The sequence below is a fragment of the Linderina pennispora genome (assembly GCF_002104995.1).
Source record: "Linderina pennispora strain ATCC 12442 chromosome Unknown DL89scaffold_13, whole genome shotgun sequence".
NCBI lineage: Eukaryota > Fungi > Kickxellomycota > Kickxellomycetes > Kickxellales > Kickxellaceae > Linderina > Linderina pennispora.
In genome coordinates, this window is record NW_024468261.1 from 487,885 (window position 1) to 503,320 (window position 15,436).

Below are 15,436 nucleotides of genomic sequence, written 5' to 3' on the forward strand. Positions count from 1 at the left end.
ATCACTGGGTACCTCGAGGCAGTCACAGAGGAGGATCTCTCAGAGCTTGTCGCTACCGGCCCTCACCAAGACCGCTGCTGCGCAGCACGAAGCCGAGCTGGCCGCGCAACAGGCCGCGCAGCAAAAGCTTGATCGCGCACTAGAGCTCGAGAAGGCTGAGCTTGAGAAGGATGCCAAGGACCCACGCGATCCAATTGCGCCCAAGCAGCTGACCATGGAGGAGCGCAGGCAGCGCGAGAAGCTTTTGATGACGTACGGGTTCGATGTGCCGGAAATCGTGGAGAACGCGAATGGCGAGGCGGAAATTGTCTACAAGGAGGCGGCAGCGGCAAGAACGGACATGGGACTGGGCAAGAACACCAATGCCCAGATTGTGGCAGACAAGGAGCGGGCGCTGCGGGAGAGCTCCCGGACTGCACACCAGAAGAAGGTGGAGCGTGAGAAGGAGCTGTTGGAGAAAGATCGGCTCCGCAAAGAAAAGGAGAAGCGCAGGACGGCAAAGAAGGAGAAGCGCCGGATGTGATGGTTTTTGCTGTAGATTTGGCCGATGGGAAAAAAATTAAAAAGTTGCATGTTATTTCCGCTGGTGCATGGGATCGCAAGGAACGCGATGCTGATATCGTGTTTTCCACTCTACAGCTCCTCTTTTCCACTCAACTTTCAATTAATATACTCCCCCGTTTCTTCAACCTTACTGTACTTTTTATTTGCTTCTTCCTAGAAATGCTATCTCAATTGACACAAAATGTCGCAAAGGTAGTTCGCACTGCCACCTCCAGCGGGCTGTCTCGAAAGCATCTTTCTACACAGCGCGACTCGTTGTTCGAGGGTATCCGCAATGGCGACCGCGCATCGCTGGCACGCGGTATCACACTTGGTAAGCCATCTGCCCAGCTCAGTTACTGCGGCCTTCTCCACGCCCTAGATATCTCACCTGCACCTAACCATTCCCAGGCGCACAATAGTCGAGTCAACCCGCCGCGACCACCAGAAGCAAGCACGCAAGCTTGTTTCCGAATGCATCAAGCTGGACCGTCCCCGATCGCTGCGCATCGGTCTAACCGGGACGCCGGGTGTCGGGAAATCGACATTCATAGAAAAGTTCGGCATGATGCTCATCAACATGGGCCACCGTGTCTCAGTGCTTGCTGTCGACCCGTCGTCGTCACGCTCGGGTGGATCGATCCTCGGTGACAAGACGCGTATGCAGGATCTGAGTGTCGCTGATGGCGCGTACGTGCGGCCATCGCCCAACAGCGGGTCGCTGGGAGGCGTCGCCCGCAACACTCTCGATTCGATCATTCTGACGGAAGCTGCCGGCTACGATATCTGTCTGGTAGAGACCGTTGGCGTCGGCCAGTCCGAGACCATGGTCGCCGATATGGTCGACATGTTCATTCTGCTGCTGCAGCCGGGGTCCGGCGACGAGTTGCAGGGCGTGAAGCGCGGAATCATGGAGCTGGCTGACCTTATCATCATCAACAAGGCCGATGGCGCGCTAGAGATTCCGGCGAAGCTTACCCGTACCGAGATTACAAATGCCCTGCATCTGATGATTCCGAGGCGCAAGTCGTGGAATCCCAAGGTGGTCCGTGCATCGGCCGTCACCGGATTCAACCTCGAGCGCGTGTGGTCGACCATCGAAACGTACTTTAAGAAACTCGGCGAGTCGGGCGAGTGGGACGGGCTCAGAGCCGAGCAGCAGGAGAAGTGGATGTGGAGAGAGGTCACAAATCTGCTGCTGAGCCGGCTCAACCGCGACCCTGAGACCCGCTTCTTTGCCAAATCGCTCGAGTCGGATGTTGTTTCTGGCCAGCTACCGCCGGGAGTCGCTGCTGAGCAGATCGTCGACCAGGTTTCTGTCGTCGCAAGCGAAGCTGCCGCCCACCTAGAACCTCATCTTTATAGTCTCACAAGTGAATTTTATTATTAGCACCAAAAGCCTCCTGGTATGTTATTCGAGCGATGCAGCGCCGTGCCATTACAGCTGACCTGAGCGAGCGCCGTCCTTCTACAGAAAATGAAGCACGAGGTTAATTTGGAGTTGATCTGGGAGGTTGGCCACATAAAGCAACCGCAAATTGCAGGGTCGATCCCCACACGGCTCGGCTCTGGGCAGTGGGTGAGACTGTACCTTTGCTGCTGTGGACAGTATACAGAAACCGGGCAATCGTGTCGACCTCGTCGACCATATGACCAGAGTAATGCCGCGTTGCAGCAACCACCAATTCTTCTTTCGACGACCGCGCTTTGACGTTCAGCTTGAACGCCTGCCGGTATTTGCGCAGCGTGTGGATGTTAAGCGCGTTAAAGTCGAACTACACGCAATTCGGGGAGGGAGAGGTGCTGTTAGCTGACTGAGCCAGGGGTATTCTGGAATGCTGACTGTCGAGCCCCGTGCTGCTTACCGGCGTGTACTTTGCAACTACAAGAGAGGAGCGACAGTCTGTTAGTTGACCAAGAGAGCTTAATGAGGAAGCGCAGAGAGCATGTTTTTGCTGCAAAGGCCTCTGTACCTTGCTGTGTCCGACCGCCCTTTGACGAGCTATTCGATGTGCCGGACCCAATTGCCGAGCTGCTCATGGCAGCAGTGCCTGCATTCTTTTGCCGAGGGCCATGTGTTTGAAATTAGAAGGTGTATTAGTTTTTTCCAAGAAAAGCAAGAAAGAGAGCTACAAAAATAGGCGTGTGGGATCAATCGGGAAGAAAAGATGGAGAGCCAGGCGGAGTCGAGCCGTCTAGAAATGTGTGCGGCGGCTCTCAGGGCTCTCGCTCAGCGTGGTGTCTGAGCGGTACGAGTTCGCCACGGATTCGATGGCGTCGCGCACTGTGTACATGGCGTCGCGCAGAGAGCGGGTCAGCTTGACGGGCGTCTTTCTGATCGGCAGCGGACTCGGCGTCGGTCTTGCTGGTCTGGGCGGTGCTGGACGGGGCGCTATTGCTGGGCATTGTGAATAGACGGGGTTTGTATGGACAGCTAGTGTGATTGCGATGAAAGGGCAAGGAGAGCCGTGCTGACTTTGCTGCTTAAGTAGCTGTCTGGGCAGTGCGCAGGTACCAGTATCTCGAGTGGGACAGCAGCAAAGCTGCAGCTTTCACTTGCGCAATATCGCTGCTGACTGGTCCCTGTTCTAATCGCCTTTGGCTTATCAGCGACAGGCCAGCTTTCATGTATTTGTGGTTTCATTTCATGTCCATGAGACATGCCCAAGTGGGACCATACAGTGGGCTGATCCAGCAAACAGTGTCTTGCGGACTTGTGCCTCCGATTGACATATCCTCAGTGGTCAGGCTAGAGTAGTCCACCTGTCGCTGGGCGATCTGTGCGCGTCTCTGGCACGATTCAGCTCGCTGCATCCAGCTCCGGCTCAGGGAACTATTACGAAATCCCCTCGAAAAGCAGAGCAAGCGGGCGGGTACAACGACTTTTGCTACCCTGAAGCCCCCTCCCCTCGGCGGCAGGCTGAGCAGCGCTGTAGAACCCAGATCTCCACTTCAGTTTCTGTTATCTTTTGTCTCCAATTTTTAAAATGTTCCAGCACCTGTTTCGCGCGGGCAGTGGAATTCGGTCTACAATTGGCCTGCGCCTGCAGCCCACCGCCATACACCAGCGCGCACGGCCGCTGGTATTCCGCAACCAGCGACTGATGGCAACGAACCGGCGGGTGTCGCCGCGCGAAGAGTTCCTCCGGCACCAAGAGCTGGCGCGGCGCAGGAACGTCTCGGGCATTCTCTACGTGAGCTCGTTTGTGATAACCTTCCTCGGCATCTCGTATGCGGCTGTGCCTCTCTACCGCCTGCTGTGCAAAACCACCGGCTACATGGGCACGCCCAAGACAGAGCCAACGGTGCGCGATGTGGAGACGCTCAAGCCATTGGAAGGGCACCGCAAGCTGCGCATAAAGTTTTCGGGCCAGGTCTCGACGGTGCTGGACTGGTCGTTCAAGCCCGAGCAGCGCCAGGTGACGGTGGTGCCGGGCGAGACCTGCGTTGGCGTTCTACAAGGCGTACAATCGGTCAGACAAGTCGGTTGTGGGTATTGCGACGTACAATGTCATTCCGGAGCAGGCGGCGCCGTATTTCAACAAGATCCAGTGCTTCTGCTTTGACGAGCAGATGCTGGATCCGAAGGAGGAGATCGATATGCCTGTGTTTTTCTTCATTGATCCCGAGTTTGCCGACGATCCACTGATGGACGATATCGACACGATTACGCTCTCGTACACGTTCTTCAAGGCCAGCGGCCGGTAGAAGCCAACAATAAAAATGCCGGCCCCACGTAGGGCTGTAACTCGGTTGCATGAAACATGCGTCAACCACGCCATAATGCCATGATCATGGGGTCGCTTGGCAAACGCTGTTGCGGTATATAACTTTTTGTTTGTTTGCTTGGGATCAGTGCGCGGGATGTTTATGTTTTGGCAGCCAGGCATATGAAAGCTGGAGGGAGGGAGAGAGCTGAAAGAGTCTAGGCTAGATGCACTGAGTTTTCGATTCGCCTATGACAGCGATTCCTGCCAACCAAACCCTGCCAGGGATCGGGGCAGAATGCGTGGATGCGAGGAGGTGAAAGGGTTTCGCATATATAATGCCGTTTATCCGTGGCGGACGAGCCGTTTCTCCGGCTTTCTACAGCAACAGCACACATCCCTACTACTTTCAGAAACAGCCAACCCACGACAAACGTAACACCCTACCTTTCTGCAAGCCAACCCAAAAGAAGAAAAGGATCTGAAAATGCCGCTTGGTGGATTTATCGACAACCTGAAGGAAAAGGTCAAGAGTGAAATGCATCGTGCTAGGGGAAGCACGACCATCACCAGAACCAAGACCAGGACAACTCGTACGGCCGCAACGACAACCAAGATTCGCACAACCTCAACCAGCAAGGCGACGGATTGCCAAACAACCAAGAGCAGCAGGGGCAGGTGACTGGAAACCCGCAGCAGCAGCAGCAGCAAAGCTTTAACCAGCAAGCACAAGACTACAGCCAGCAGGGTCAGAACCTCGGTCCAGCAAGCGCAAGACTACAGCCAGCAGGGTCACAACCTCGGCCAGCAGGCGCAGGATCTCGGCAAGCAGGCGCAGGATCTTGGCCAGCACGCTCAGAATCTCGGCCAGCAGGGCCAGCAAAACTACTGAACCCCACGCCTACGGCTCTGCTTTCTTTCGCCATTCCTGCCTCTAAAGACATTGGAGTAAACAAAAAACTTTTGTACGCAGCATGTCTCGTTTGTCTAATTGAAAAACGCCACTATGACGACTGCTTGTTGTTGAGCTCAGCCTCGAGCTTGTCAAACTCCCTCTTCGCCTGGGCCTCCAGCTCATCGCCAACATCCTCGACACCAGTGACCTCTGGGATATAGTACGACAGCATGCCCTCGACGCCGTGCTTCAGGGTCACCGAGCTCGATGCACATCCGCGGCACGCACCACGTAGCCGGATCTTCACGATCCCCGTTCCCTCGTTGAAGCTGACAAAGTCCAAATCGCCGCCATCCTCCTGGATGGACGGGCGCACGCGCGATTCCAGCAGCTCCTTGATCTCGGCCACAATGTCCGAGTCCTGGTCGCCCACGCTCATCGAGTCCTGGCCCTCCTCGTCCTCGCGGATCAGCGACCGCCCCGACGAGAAATGGTCCATGATCGCTGCATAGATGTCCGGCTTCATCAGCTGCCACGGATAGTCCGGCTCCTTGCGCACCGTGACAAAGTCGCTGCCGTACATGACGCCCTTGACGCCTTCGATTGCAAACAGGCGCGTGGCCAGCGGCGATTTCAGGCCGTCGCGCGGCGACGTGTACTCTACTGTGCGCCGTGAGCCTGTGTCCTCGAGCACAGGCACGCCGGGAATAAACTGCAGGGCGTCTTCGTTCGGTGTTGTTGCTGTCTGGATGAACATGGTGCGGTACTGCTGGAGGAAGGGTGTGGGTTTGGCTGTTGTAGGTGTGGGGCGGGGCAGTATGCTGCTGAACCGCCGTGCGGGCGCTGGCCGCCGCACTGCAATGCGGGTGGATGCCTGGAGAATTCTGCGCGCAAACATTTCGCTGAAAGAAGAAAAGGCAATATAAAGGGGTGGGAGTACAGGGAGAGAGAAAAAAGCTTACAGCACAAGGAAAAGATAAGATTTTAGTCAGCATTCAGCGGCCAGCTATTCGCCTGGGGATATTGCGCAGACCGGACCTGCACGTGACGCCAGCGGAAGATAATTTTTGCGCATCATGCTCCCTGACGATGGCGGCGCTGTGGAGAGTGCCTGGAGCTGATGCTTGACTCTGCTACACACGCTTTTCCAGCTTTTTGTTTTGTTTTGACCGAAAATGAGCAACGGCATCAACGGCACACAGCAATCCGAGAATCGGGAGCGGCAGGAGGAGCCGAATGCGTGGGATGCAGGTACGGGCAGCGAGCATTTGTTTTCGGAAACAGGCATTCCAAGAAAGTTTGCAAGACGATTTCCCTGAAACAAGTGTATTAAACAGGAACCGGCGACCTTGCTTGTAGAGAACGACCGGAATCCTGGAGCGGCTCGCAAACAACGAGAAGGACAGGTAGGCGCGGGAAGCATGCAAAGCAAGCGCCCAAAGTAACCGGTTTCCAACAACACACTCATAGCCTGCAGCATCTCCTACATAGCACGCCGTGGCCAGAGGTGCGCCGGATAATCCGGCAAAAGCTGACACTCGTGGTCGAGGACCTCGTACAACAGCAGAAGGAACGTGAGCGGCGAAAGCGCGAGGCCGAGGACGCCGAGATGGAGCAGAGCGACGACGGCAGCGGCAAGAAGGCGGCCTGACAGCGAGCCAGACACACCCAAGGGCAAGGAGAGCACAAGCGCAATGGACACAGACGAAACCAAGGCCACATTGACGGTGCCGGCGGCCGGGGCGGCCAGCGACGTAGCCATGGAGTCTGGCGAGTCCAGCAACGGCGATGACTCGCAAATGCGCGACATCCACGACCTGGAGGAGCGGATCGGCTACAGCCTGCACACATTCGACGAGGCGCCGTTTACGATCCAGCGGATTGCCGAGCTGCTGGCGCAGCCGCAGCGGCACTTACCGCAATGTGATAAAATACTTGCGGGCGGTCGAGCGCACGGTGTTTGTGACGTCGACGGTGGAGGAGTTCCCGACAACCAGCGCTCCGACACAGGAGGAGGCGATTGAGGATGGCGTGCGTGCGGATGCGCCGTCGTCGCTGTTTTCGTTCCTGGCGTCCCAGGAGGTACACTCGCTGACGGCGAAGCCGCAGAGCGCGCTGAAGATCAGCGGCACAAGCACGGGCGCCGCTGGCAGCGTGATGGCTGCTACTGGCAGGCCGCCGCGGTCGGCTGACGTGCAGCGCGAAGTCGAGGCACTAAGGCCTGAACTTCGGAGGCAGTAGGGCTGGTGGCGACCAGTCGCCGCTGCTGGATGCGTCGGACACCGGGATTCTGCACATTTCCCCGGCGTCGCTGGAGGAGGAGAATGTGCTGCGGAACCAAGATCCGGGACTCGGTTGACGCATCTGTGCCCGTCAAGGTGGATCACGCTCCTGAGCAGGAAGAGAAGGAATAGATTATCAAACCCAGTGTATATATGTACTTATGTACAGGAAGTGCATGGGGGCTGTGTCAGTTGACGGGGGGCGTATGCCCAATGTGTGCTATTGACATGTGTAGCCACAAAGGAAACGGTGGCGGCATCGTGCTCCCTCTGTATCCTCTATGCCCTTGAGACATGAGGATGGCTGTTGCCTAAATGGCGTCTCCGCTGGGGGTCGGGGAGGGGATGATCTGCCCAGGAAAACGGTACATTATTCAGACATACGATAGCGAGTATGTGGGATTGAGATGAAAGAATTTATCATGAGACAAGCTACTGGGTCGGCGGGTGCGCGGGGCCAGTCTCGTTGCCAGCGGGGCCACTGGCATCCCCGCTAGGTAGAGCACTGCATGGGGCACTGGGGGCATGGGCAGCAGCAGCCTCAGCTTCAGCAGGAGCAGCAGATGCGGGGGTGGATGTGTTTATTTTCCTGCGCAGGCTGTACCACATCGACAGTGGTGCCAGAATGTGCGTTCTCCAGAGTGGTGAGAGTGGGGTCACAGTGGGCATCACTTATCGGGGCTGGCAATAGCAGCGAATGCTTGATCAGAGACAGGCTGGCTGGCCAATAGACAGCTGGTCATAGGCTGCTTGCTCAGAGGACAGCTGTTTGCTCAGAGACAGCTGCTTTGCTCAGAGACAGCTGCTTGCTCAGAGGCTGTTGGAGCAGCGGCTTTATCGCCAGTGGCAACAGCAGCAGGAACGGCTTCCACAGTGGCTTCAGTCTCTACTGGGAGGACAGTAGGCGCGTCACTGCCTGTCCGATGTAGCAGAAGATGCAGCAGCAGTAGTCTCCGAGTGCTGGTGTTGGTCAGACGCAGTAGTCGCTGTGGGCTCCACAGGAGTTGACGATTCGGCAGCAGCGTCGCTCTGATCATCCGCATGGGCATTCTCTGCCTGGAGCTGCGCGTCCCCCTCACCTGGCTTGGGGGTCTCAGCAACCTCTGGCTCGTTGTCCTCGTTGTCCTCGTCGTCCTCGTGAACCACCGTCTGCCCCGCTATCCAATGGGAGAAGGAAGACAGCAATAAATTTATGCACGCGCAAAGTCACGCCCTGGAAAATCAGGCTCAATAAAGGAACATACGTACTCTTTGTCCACTTGAACAGCCTGTACGCAGCGGCTGCGTCGTCACCCGGTAGAGTGCTGGGGGCGGACCATCTCCTTTCCCTACATGGCTCACGATAGCTTGCAGTCAGCAGAATACGCAGCGAGGCAAAGTCACACAGGGGCGAGCATGTTTATAATTACCACGCAATAACTGGCTGCGACGTGGCACGGGGCAGCGATGAGAAGGTGTAGCGCATGCGCTTCGAGCGGGGCATATTCCAGTGCGAAATGAAGATATCCGGAAAAATAGAGAATGAAATAAGCCTCGGGGGTGGAGCGGCTCATTGCGAGGATTTCCCGCCGCATTTGGCTTTCTGATGAGAGCCCGGCAGGCGCGCCGATGATTGTGGTCCAAATTTCCAGGCCAGCACCGCTAGTCTTCCGATCCGCCTCTGCGCAGCGTGCCTGCAAGGCCGACCCTCCGAAAATCTCTCCTGGCAGTGGGGAGGGCCCAGCTGCGCACACAGCCCCAAAAGGACAGTCCGCACCCTGCTACGTAGATATATAGGCGGACTACGAGCTGCGCGCAGGCACAGGGCGTCAATAGCGACACAAAGAAGAAGCGTTCGCTATTGGGTGACAGCTGGGGTCGATCCAATATTTAAAACCGGCTGCACGCGCGATTGGCCGGCGCCGGCTAACGTGACGTTGACTGGCTGGGCACAATCGGCATTTCTGCAAAGCGCATGCACGGCGCTGTGCCACTGTCGCATTTGGGCCAATCTCATTTTTTTGTATTCCTGTTTCCCCCCGACACAAAGAGTGCAGAGAATTGGGGAAAGGGCGGGCGAGGCGAGGATAAAAAGGCGCACAAGAAAAGCGACGCTTTTTTCTTTCTCTTTCCCATCCGTGTGCTTTCTTTTTTCCCTCCTGTATTCTTGCTAAAATAAACTCCCCCATCGATTTCTCTTCACTGTCCATATTTTTAACTCCTCCTTCCTTTTCTAATCCCCTCTGCATATTCTTATTTGAAGAAGAAATCCCAGCCTTTTGAATTTTCAAATCTACAAAACCTTTTCTAAAAGCCATGTCGCCCAGAGTTCCCACTGCCTTCCGTCCCCTCGAGACGACAGCCTCCTTTGAGTCGCCGCGGCGTGCGACGACCACAGTGCCCTCGTTCTACGGGGACTATTCGTGCGACTTTTCGGTGCTCAGCCGACTAGAGGAGCGCTGGTGCCCGTCGCGGCCGGCCACGTGTCGCCCTCGCAGCGACTGCGTGGCGCCCGTCCCCCGACGCGGGTTCGCCCCGTGCCGGCCCAGCTCGTCGTCGTCGTCGCTTGTTGACGACGACGCGGCGTGCCTGGAGCTGCGCAGCATCTTCGGTCCACGGCGAGGTCGAGCCGTCGAGCTCGCGCTCGTCGTCGCTGTATGCGCCGTCGGTTGAGGGCCAGACGGACCCGTCGGGGTTCTTCCCGCTCGAGGAGATTGTGGTGGGCTCGTGCTCGCCCATCTCGCGCTCCAGCAATCCGATGCCGATGAATGAGGGCTTTGGCGCTTCCTTCTAAGGGCCAGCAAATGGGTCCTGTTTTGGGAGGAAAAGCCCCCATTGGGAGAAAACAACAAACCAACACCACTTGCCCACCGCTCAGTCTCGGAGACAAAAGATCCAGCTGGCCAAAAATGAACCCCTCATTTTTCGTCCACGAGGCCCACAACCCTCCTCTTTTCCAAAATCCCCTCCCCGCCCCCCGTGCGCGCTGGAGAACGTTTCTCGTCCGTCTTGCATATTGCTGGAGAAGAGCAGCAAGCCCTCCGCTGGGAATTGTAACATTTTTGTATTAACCTTCTGGCTTGGGCGGCACTCGTTTCCTTGCTTGCGCTCTCGGCCTTGCTGACCTCCCTCCCCTCCATTTTAGATACTTGGTGGCGGGGGAGGCTGTTCTTCATATCCGCCTCCTAACCTTCAGGCATCTGTATTTCCCGCTTGCTCTGAAGCGTTTGTTCTATTAGTCCTGTTTTCTTCTCCCACCCTGCTTTCCCTTCTGCCTCCCTAGCTCGCATCACCTATTGCATTCTTATTATTTAGTTTCCCTATTTTCATAGTGTTTGACGTTGTACATAATACGGAGTCATACCTGAAACATAATGCGTGGGCGTACGTGAGGAAGCTCAGCCCGCGACGGGTCTTGTCAATCGCTATGCGAAACCTGCCTCTGCGCTACCAGCGAGCCAGGGGTAGCTGGGGTTTCTGGCCGCAGATTAGATGCGCTGATCAAGCTACGGCCACGAGCCCGCCTTGGGCGAATTGCGGCAGCAGGAGAGCGAAACCTGGATCGCCTCCAGTGAAAAAATTTTCAGTTTTTGTTGGGCATACGGGCTGGCGGGCGCTTGCTACTGCTCTTTTTTGCTTCTTCTCAACAGCTTTCTCTCTCAACCCTTTTTACATAAACCTTCCAAAGGCGAATCTCAGACACCTTACAGAAATGGCGGCGGCAGACAACAAGACGTACATCGGACTCTCGTTCGGCACCAGCAACTCGGTGATCGCAATCATCAACAAGGAGAACCGCGCCGAGGTCATCGCCAACGAGGACGGCGAGCACAAGACACCGTCGTACATTGCATTCTCGGGCGAGGAGGAGTACCACGGATCGCAGGCCAAGCACCAGTTTGTGCGCAATGCGCAGAACACGATCCTCGGGTTCCGTGACCTGCTGGGCAAGGCGTACAGCAACGAGCTGGCGGCGGCGGCGGGAGCCGAGGGCGCCAAGGTCGTCGACCAGGACGGCACGCCGGTGTTTGAGGTGACGACAGTGTCGGAGGAGGGCGAGGAGACGACCCTGCGGCTGTCGGCGCACGACGCGACGGTGCGGTACCTGGTGCGGCTGCACACGACGGCCGAGGAGTACCTGGGCAGAAAGATCGACGGTGCGGTGCTGGCGGTGCCGGTGTGGTTCACGGCCGAGCAGAAGACGTCGGTGCGCGCGGCGTGCGCGGCGGCAGATCTGCCGGTGCTGCAGCTGATTGCGGAGCCGGCGGCTGCGGCGCTCATGTACGACCTGGGTGCCGATGCGTCGCACGACGACGCCAAGGATGCGTTGGCGCTGGTGGTGGATGTGGGTGGTGCCGGCGCCGACGTGTCGCTGGTGGGCGTGCGCGGCGGTCTGTTCACAGTCATCGGCACCCAGCACACGGCCGAGGTCAGCGGCGATAGCCTGGATGGCGTGCTGGTCAAGCACTTTGCCGGAGAGTTCAAGAAGCAGACGGGCATTGATGTGCTGGACGGCAAGCATGCGCGGTCTGTGCGCAAGCTGACCGAGGCTGCCGAGATCACCAAGCGCACGCTCAGCGCCGCCACCACGGCGCCGTGTGCGGTCGAGTCGCTGGCCGACGGCATGGACTTCAACGGCACCATCAACCGCACGCGCTTCGACATTCTGGCCGGCCGCGCCTACAACCCGCTGCTGGACGCCGTGCGCGATGTCATTGCCAATGGCGGCTACACGCCCGCTCAGGTCTCGCAGGTCGTCTTCTGCGGCGGCGCTGCGCGCATCCGCAAGCTGCAGTCCAAGGTCGCTCTGCTGTTCCCCGAGTCCACCGAGATCCGCGACGAAGTCGGCGAGCTCGACGAGGTCATTGCCGCTGGCTGCGCCGAGCAGGCCGCGCTGATTGCCCAGGGCGCCATTGAGGTTGATGCCCAGGATGCCGCCGTGCCGGTGCTGGCCAAGCCCATTGGCCTGCAGCTGTCGGCCGAGGAGCTGGTTGCGGTGCTGCAGAAGGACACCCCGCTGCCTGCGTCGCGCACTGTCAAGGTTGCGCTGCCTGCTGGCGAGAAGCGCGCCTACCTGGCGGTTGCCGAGGGCGAGCCGGTGGCGCCCAAGGACGAGGAGGACGAGGAGGACGAGGAGGCTGAGGAGAAGAAGCAGCCGCTGTACCGCCCGTCCAAGCTCCTGGCCGAGATGGTGCTGGAGCTCGATGCCGCCGACGCCGACACCCGCGTCGAGGTCAAGTTCTTTGTCGGCACTGACCGCAAGCTCACTATCGTGGCCACCGAGCCCAAGTCGGGCAAGTCCATCCAGGCCGAGGTCCCGCAGAACTAGATGTTGCTCATGTGACCCAATATATAGACACCAACTGCTGACGTTTCCATGGCGTTTTCTGTTTGCTTGTGCGTGCATTGGCAGCGCTTTTTTTTTTTTTTCACATGACAGAAGAATGACATTTTTCTGCCACGTCGCTGGTATTGCCTCCGATTGACCATGCTTGGGAATTTCCCCAGAGTCTGGCTGTTAACCACGCCTATTTCAACCTGGTCGTCCTGTGATTACCGCCCTTTTTTCTCCCGCTTCTCCCCCTTTCCATTTTTTTCTCCCTTTAGGTCAAATTATAACGCGTGAAAGAAATCGAGTTCAAAAGAAAATGTCAGCCCGACCCTCTCCTCTCTTCACCCCCCTGAATCCCTCGCCGCAATTGGTGTCGCAAATGACGGGGCTGACGCTGGAGCAAAGCGAGCTGGAGGTGACGCAGCAGCACAACCTCAAGCGCATGCTCCGGCGCATCCGCCACGCCCGGCGCACCACACGGCATTCGCGGCTGATGAAGCAAGAAGGCAAGGCCTCGGACGACCAGTGGGACGACATTGACGATGCCGGGCTGTCGCTGCGCAAGATGTCGGTGACGATGGACATCCAGGACTCGCCAACGGCCCAGGAGCTGTCGCGGCGCGTGGCGCGGCTGTTCAACCTGGTGTTTGAGCCGCTGGAGGCGATTGCGGCGAAGGGCGTGAGGGTGACGCGGATCAGCGGGGCGCTGACCAACTGCGTGTATATGGTGACCTTGGATCCGGCGCCGGTGGCCTCTGTGCACTCGTCGCAGGTGTACACGTGGGTGCGCGAGCGCAAAGGCAGCAGAAGGGCAGACCTGACCGAGCTGCCAGCAAAGTACCTTTCTGCGCGTATACGGCACGGGCGTGGACGAGATTATCTCGCGCGACAAGGAGCTCTACTGGCTGAGCCAGCTGAGCAGCCTGGGGTTTGGCCCGCGGCTGTTTCGGGATCTTCGGCAACGGCCGGCTGGAGGAGTTTCTGGAGAGCGCGACGCTGACCAAGACGGATATCATGGAGACGTGGACCAGCAAGCACATTGCCAGGCGCATGTGCGAGCTGCACAGCTTGGTCAGCTTCTACCGGCCGTTCGGCCAGCACGACCAAACGGATCTGCCCAATGTCGATTTGTCCGGCAAGCCCGAGCTCTGGACCAACCTCGACCGCTGGCTAATGCTGGTCGAGCAGAAGCGGCCGCAGATCGCCCAGGTGTGCAAGCGCGATGCCCAGTGCACTGCAATCCTCAATGACTGGCCGCGTCTGGTGGGCTCGCTGGTGCCCAAGATCAAGGCCCTGGTGGACAAGGCCAGGTCGCCGGTGGTGTTTGCCCACGACGACCTGCAGTACGGCAATATCCTGCGCCTGCATGGGACCCAGGAGCTGGTGGTGGTGGATTTCGAGTACGCCGGGTACAACTACCGCGGCTTCGACATCGCAAACCATTTCTGCGAGTGGATGTCTGACTACAACCACCCCGATGCCCCGCACCGTCTGCACGAGGACATGTATCCGGATCCGGCCCAGCGCCACGCCTTCCTGCGCACGTACGTCAAGGCCAAGGCCTTCCTGGACGCCAACATGAGCGCCGACAAGTCCCAGGTCCTGTCCGACCAGCCGATCCAGCTCAAGGGCGATCGAGCTGACCAACCAGCAGATCGACGACGAGGTCCAGAAGCTCGAGGCCGAAATCCACCCCTTCGTGGCTGCCTCCCACCTGCACTGGGGTGTCTGGGGGCTCCTGCAGGCCTGCTGCCAGCGAAATCGACTTTGACTATGTCGGCTATGCCGCCCAGCGCCTGGGCATCTTTATAGCATCGATGGATGAGTGAATTGAAAAAAATAAAAAATAAATGTTATTACTCTCCCTTAGTTCTTCTTGGTGAACCACGACGTCAGCCGGTGCGAAAGCGACCGCAAGACCCCGCCGCCGCCGCCGCCACCACCACCACCTGCCTTGCCGCCGCCAAACCGCGACGCCGACGAGACTGCCGAGATCACCGACCGTGGCGACATGTGGCGCTATCCTGCCCTGCACCACCATCTGCTGCGACCGCATTCGCTGGCTCGGTGTCGAACCGCCGCCGCGCACTCAGCGAATCCGCCGATGTATCGGGCATCGACATGGACCGTCGGATGCTGTGGTCCGTCAGCGATCGCTCCGGGGCCAGGGCCACGCCGTCGCCATTGTTGCCGTCGCCATTGTTGCCGCTGCTGCTGGGCACGTCGAAGCTCAGCGCATTGAGCAGCGCCGGGTCCCCGGCCAGCATCCCCGTGGCCAGCTCGGGCCCAGGCGAGCTGTCAAAGAACTCCATGCTGCCGATAAACCGCTGCGCCTTGCCGCTGTCCATCGAGCCCTTGCTGCTGGCCGGGCGCCGCTCAGCTGGCGCCAGCTCGCCAATGGCACTGGCCACATCCAGGCCCTGCCTCGCGCGGCTTGCCTGCGGTATCAAAATCAAACGACCGGATAGTGCTGAGCCGGCTGCTGCCTTCCTCGCCTGCTTCCTCGCCGCCTTCCTCGACCTGCGTTGTGCTGCGCGATGCCGGCTCCGGCCCATCGCCGCCTTCCCAGTCCTTTGCGCGAAGCACTTTCTGCGCTGCGGCATAGACTGCGCTGGCAAACCCAAACTCGTCTGATCCCACGCTAAAGTCAAAGCTTGGCGCCTTTTCCGACACCGGCGTGCCCTCGGCTGGAGTCTCC

At 58.4% G+C, this 15,436-nt stretch overlaps 11 protein-coding genes across 11 annotated transcripts; 7 read left to right on the forward strand and 4 right to left on the reverse strand.

The window, feature by feature from the left end:
• The first annotated feature begins 249 nt into the window (after positions 1-249).
• On the forward strand, positions 250-1,983 carry DL89DRAFT_55032 (ArgK-domain-containing protein). The gene is made up of 2 exons (XM_040891800.1): positions 250-877; positions 966-1,983. The coding sequence occupies exons 1-2, from the start codon at positions 523-525 to the stop codon at positions 1,931-1,933; spliced, it is 1,323 nt and encodes a 440-aa protein (XP_040741152.1). The 5' UTR covers positions 250-522; the 3' UTR covers positions 1,934-1,983.
• Positions 1,934-2,583, reverse strand: DL89DRAFT_324583 (uncharacterized protein; the record flags this gene model as incomplete). Its single annotated transcript, XM_040891465.1, has 4 exons — positions 1,934-2,011; positions 2,076-2,318; positions 2,409-2,425; positions 2,517-2,583. 4 exons carry the CDS (start codon positions 2,581-2,583, stop codon positions 1,982-1,984), a joined length of 357 nt encoding a protein of 118 aa, XP_040741153.1. The 3' UTR covers positions 1,934-1,981.
• Positions 2,584-3,530: 947 nt separating this feature from the next.
• Positions 3,531-4,251, forward strand: DL89DRAFT_324585 (uncharacterized protein; the record flags this gene model as incomplete). The annotated part of the gene is made up of 2 exons (XM_040891466.1): positions 3,531-3,995; positions 4,027-4,251. The coding sequence occupies 2 exons, from the start codon at positions 3,531-3,533 to the stop codon at positions 4,249-4,251; spliced, it is 690 nt and encodes a 229-aa protein (XP_040741154.1).
• A 486-nt stretch (positions 4,252-4,737) lies between these two features.
• Positions 4,738-5,142, forward strand: DL89DRAFT_259740 (uncharacterized protein; the record flags this gene model as incomplete). The annotated part of the gene is made up of 3 exons (XM_040885715.1): positions 4,738-4,776; positions 4,824-4,998; positions 5,021-5,142. 3 exons carry the CDS (start codon positions 4,738-4,740, stop codon positions 5,140-5,142), a joined length of 336 nt encoding a protein of 111 aa, XP_040741155.1.
• Positions 5,143-5,220: 78 nt separating this feature from the next.
• DL89DRAFT_269653 (HIRA-interacting protein 5) lies at positions 5,221-6,203 on the reverse strand. Its single transcript, XM_040888378.1, has one exon. The coding sequence runs from the start codon at positions 6,041-6,043 to the stop codon at positions 5,255-5,257; it is 789 nt and encodes a 262-aa protein (XP_040741156.1). The 5' UTR covers positions 6,044-6,203; the 3' UTR covers positions 5,221-5,254.
• Positions 6,204-6,320: 117 nt separating this feature from the next.
• Positions 6,321-6,796, forward strand: DL89DRAFT_294999 (uncharacterized protein; the record flags this gene model as incomplete). Its single annotated transcript, XM_040890582.1, has 2 exons — positions 6,321-6,396; positions 6,651-6,796. The coding sequence occupies 2 exons, from the start codon at positions 6,321-6,323 to the stop codon at positions 6,794-6,796; spliced, it is 222 nt and encodes a 73-aa protein (XP_040741157.1).
• A 43-nt stretch (positions 6,797-6,839) lies between these two features.
• On the forward strand, positions 6,840-7,169 carry DL89DRAFT_259742 (uncharacterized protein; the record flags this gene model as incomplete). Its single annotated transcript, XM_040885716.1, has 1 exon — positions 6,840-7,169. The coding sequence occupies one exon, from the start codon at positions 6,840-6,842 to the stop codon at positions 7,167-7,169; it is 330 nt and encodes a 109-aa protein (XP_040741158.1).
• Positions 7,170-8,477: 1,308 nt separating this feature from the next.
• Positions 8,478-9,072, reverse strand: DL89DRAFT_55369 (uncharacterized protein). Its single transcript, XM_040891803.1, has 2 exons — positions 8,837-9,072; positions 8,478-8,755 (listed from the first exon to the last, which is right to left on the reverse strand). Exons 1-2 carry the CDS (start codon positions 8,908-8,910, stop codon positions 8,521-8,523), a joined length of 309 nt encoding a protein of 102 aa, XP_040741159.1. The 5' UTR covers positions 8,911-9,072; the 3' UTR covers positions 8,478-8,520.
• Positions 9,073-9,949, reverse strand: DL89DRAFT_55207 (uncharacterized protein). Its single transcript, XM_040891802.1, has one exon. The coding sequence runs from the start codon at positions 9,722-9,724 to the stop codon at positions 9,236-9,238; it is 489 nt and encodes a 162-aa protein (XP_040741160.1). The 5' UTR covers positions 9,725-9,949; the 3' UTR covers positions 9,073-9,235.
• Positions 9,950-11,118: 1,169 nt separating this feature from the next.
• On the forward strand, positions 11,119-12,735 carry DL89DRAFT_226152 (HSP70-domain-containing protein; the record flags this gene model as incomplete). Its single annotated transcript, XM_040884793.1, has 1 exon — positions 11,119-12,735. One exon carries the CDS (start codon positions 11,119-11,121, stop codon positions 12,733-12,735), a length of 1,617 nt encoding a protein of 538 aa, XP_040741161.1.
• A 382-nt stretch (positions 12,736-13,117) lies between these two features.
• DL89DRAFT_295004 (kinase-like protein) lies at positions 13,118-14,567 on the forward strand (the record flags this gene model as incomplete). The annotated part of the gene is made up of 5 exons (XM_040890583.1): positions 13,118-13,518; positions 13,577-13,681; positions 13,728-14,337; positions 14,378-14,464; positions 14,532-14,567. 5 exons carry the CDS (start codon positions 13,118-13,120, stop codon positions 14,565-14,567), a joined length of 1,239 nt encoding a protein of 412 aa, XP_040741162.1.
• Positions 14,568-15,436: the final 869 nt, after the last annotated feature.

Excerpts from the sequence above, each read along its gene's own strand:
- DL89DRAFT_55032 (XM_040891800.1), top strand. The coding sequence starts at position 523 with ATGGTTTTTGCTGTAGATTTGGCCGATGGGAAAAAAATTAAAAAGTTG. Across the intron at positions 878-965 it reads GGCACGCGGTATCACACTTG|TCGAGTCAACCCGCCGCGAC; the intron begins GTAAGCCATCTG and ends GGCGCACAATAG.
- DL89DRAFT_269653 (XM_040888378.1), bottom strand. The coding sequence starts at position 6,043 with ATGTTTGCGCGCAGAATTCTCCAGGCATCCACCCGCATTGCAGTGCGG.
- DL89DRAFT_55207 (XM_040891802.1), bottom strand. The coding sequence starts at position 9,724 with ATGGCTTTTAGAAAAGGTTTTGTAGATTTGAAAATTCAAAAGGCTGGG.
- DL89DRAFT_55369 (XM_040891803.1), bottom strand. The coding sequence starts at position 8,910 with ATGCCCCGCTCGAAGCGCATGCGCTACACCTTCTCATCGCTGCCCCGT. Across the intron at positions 8,756-8,836 it reads TCGCAGCCAGTTATTGCGTG|GGAAAGGAGATGGTCCGCCC; the intron begins GTAATTATAAAC and ends TGAGCCATGTAG.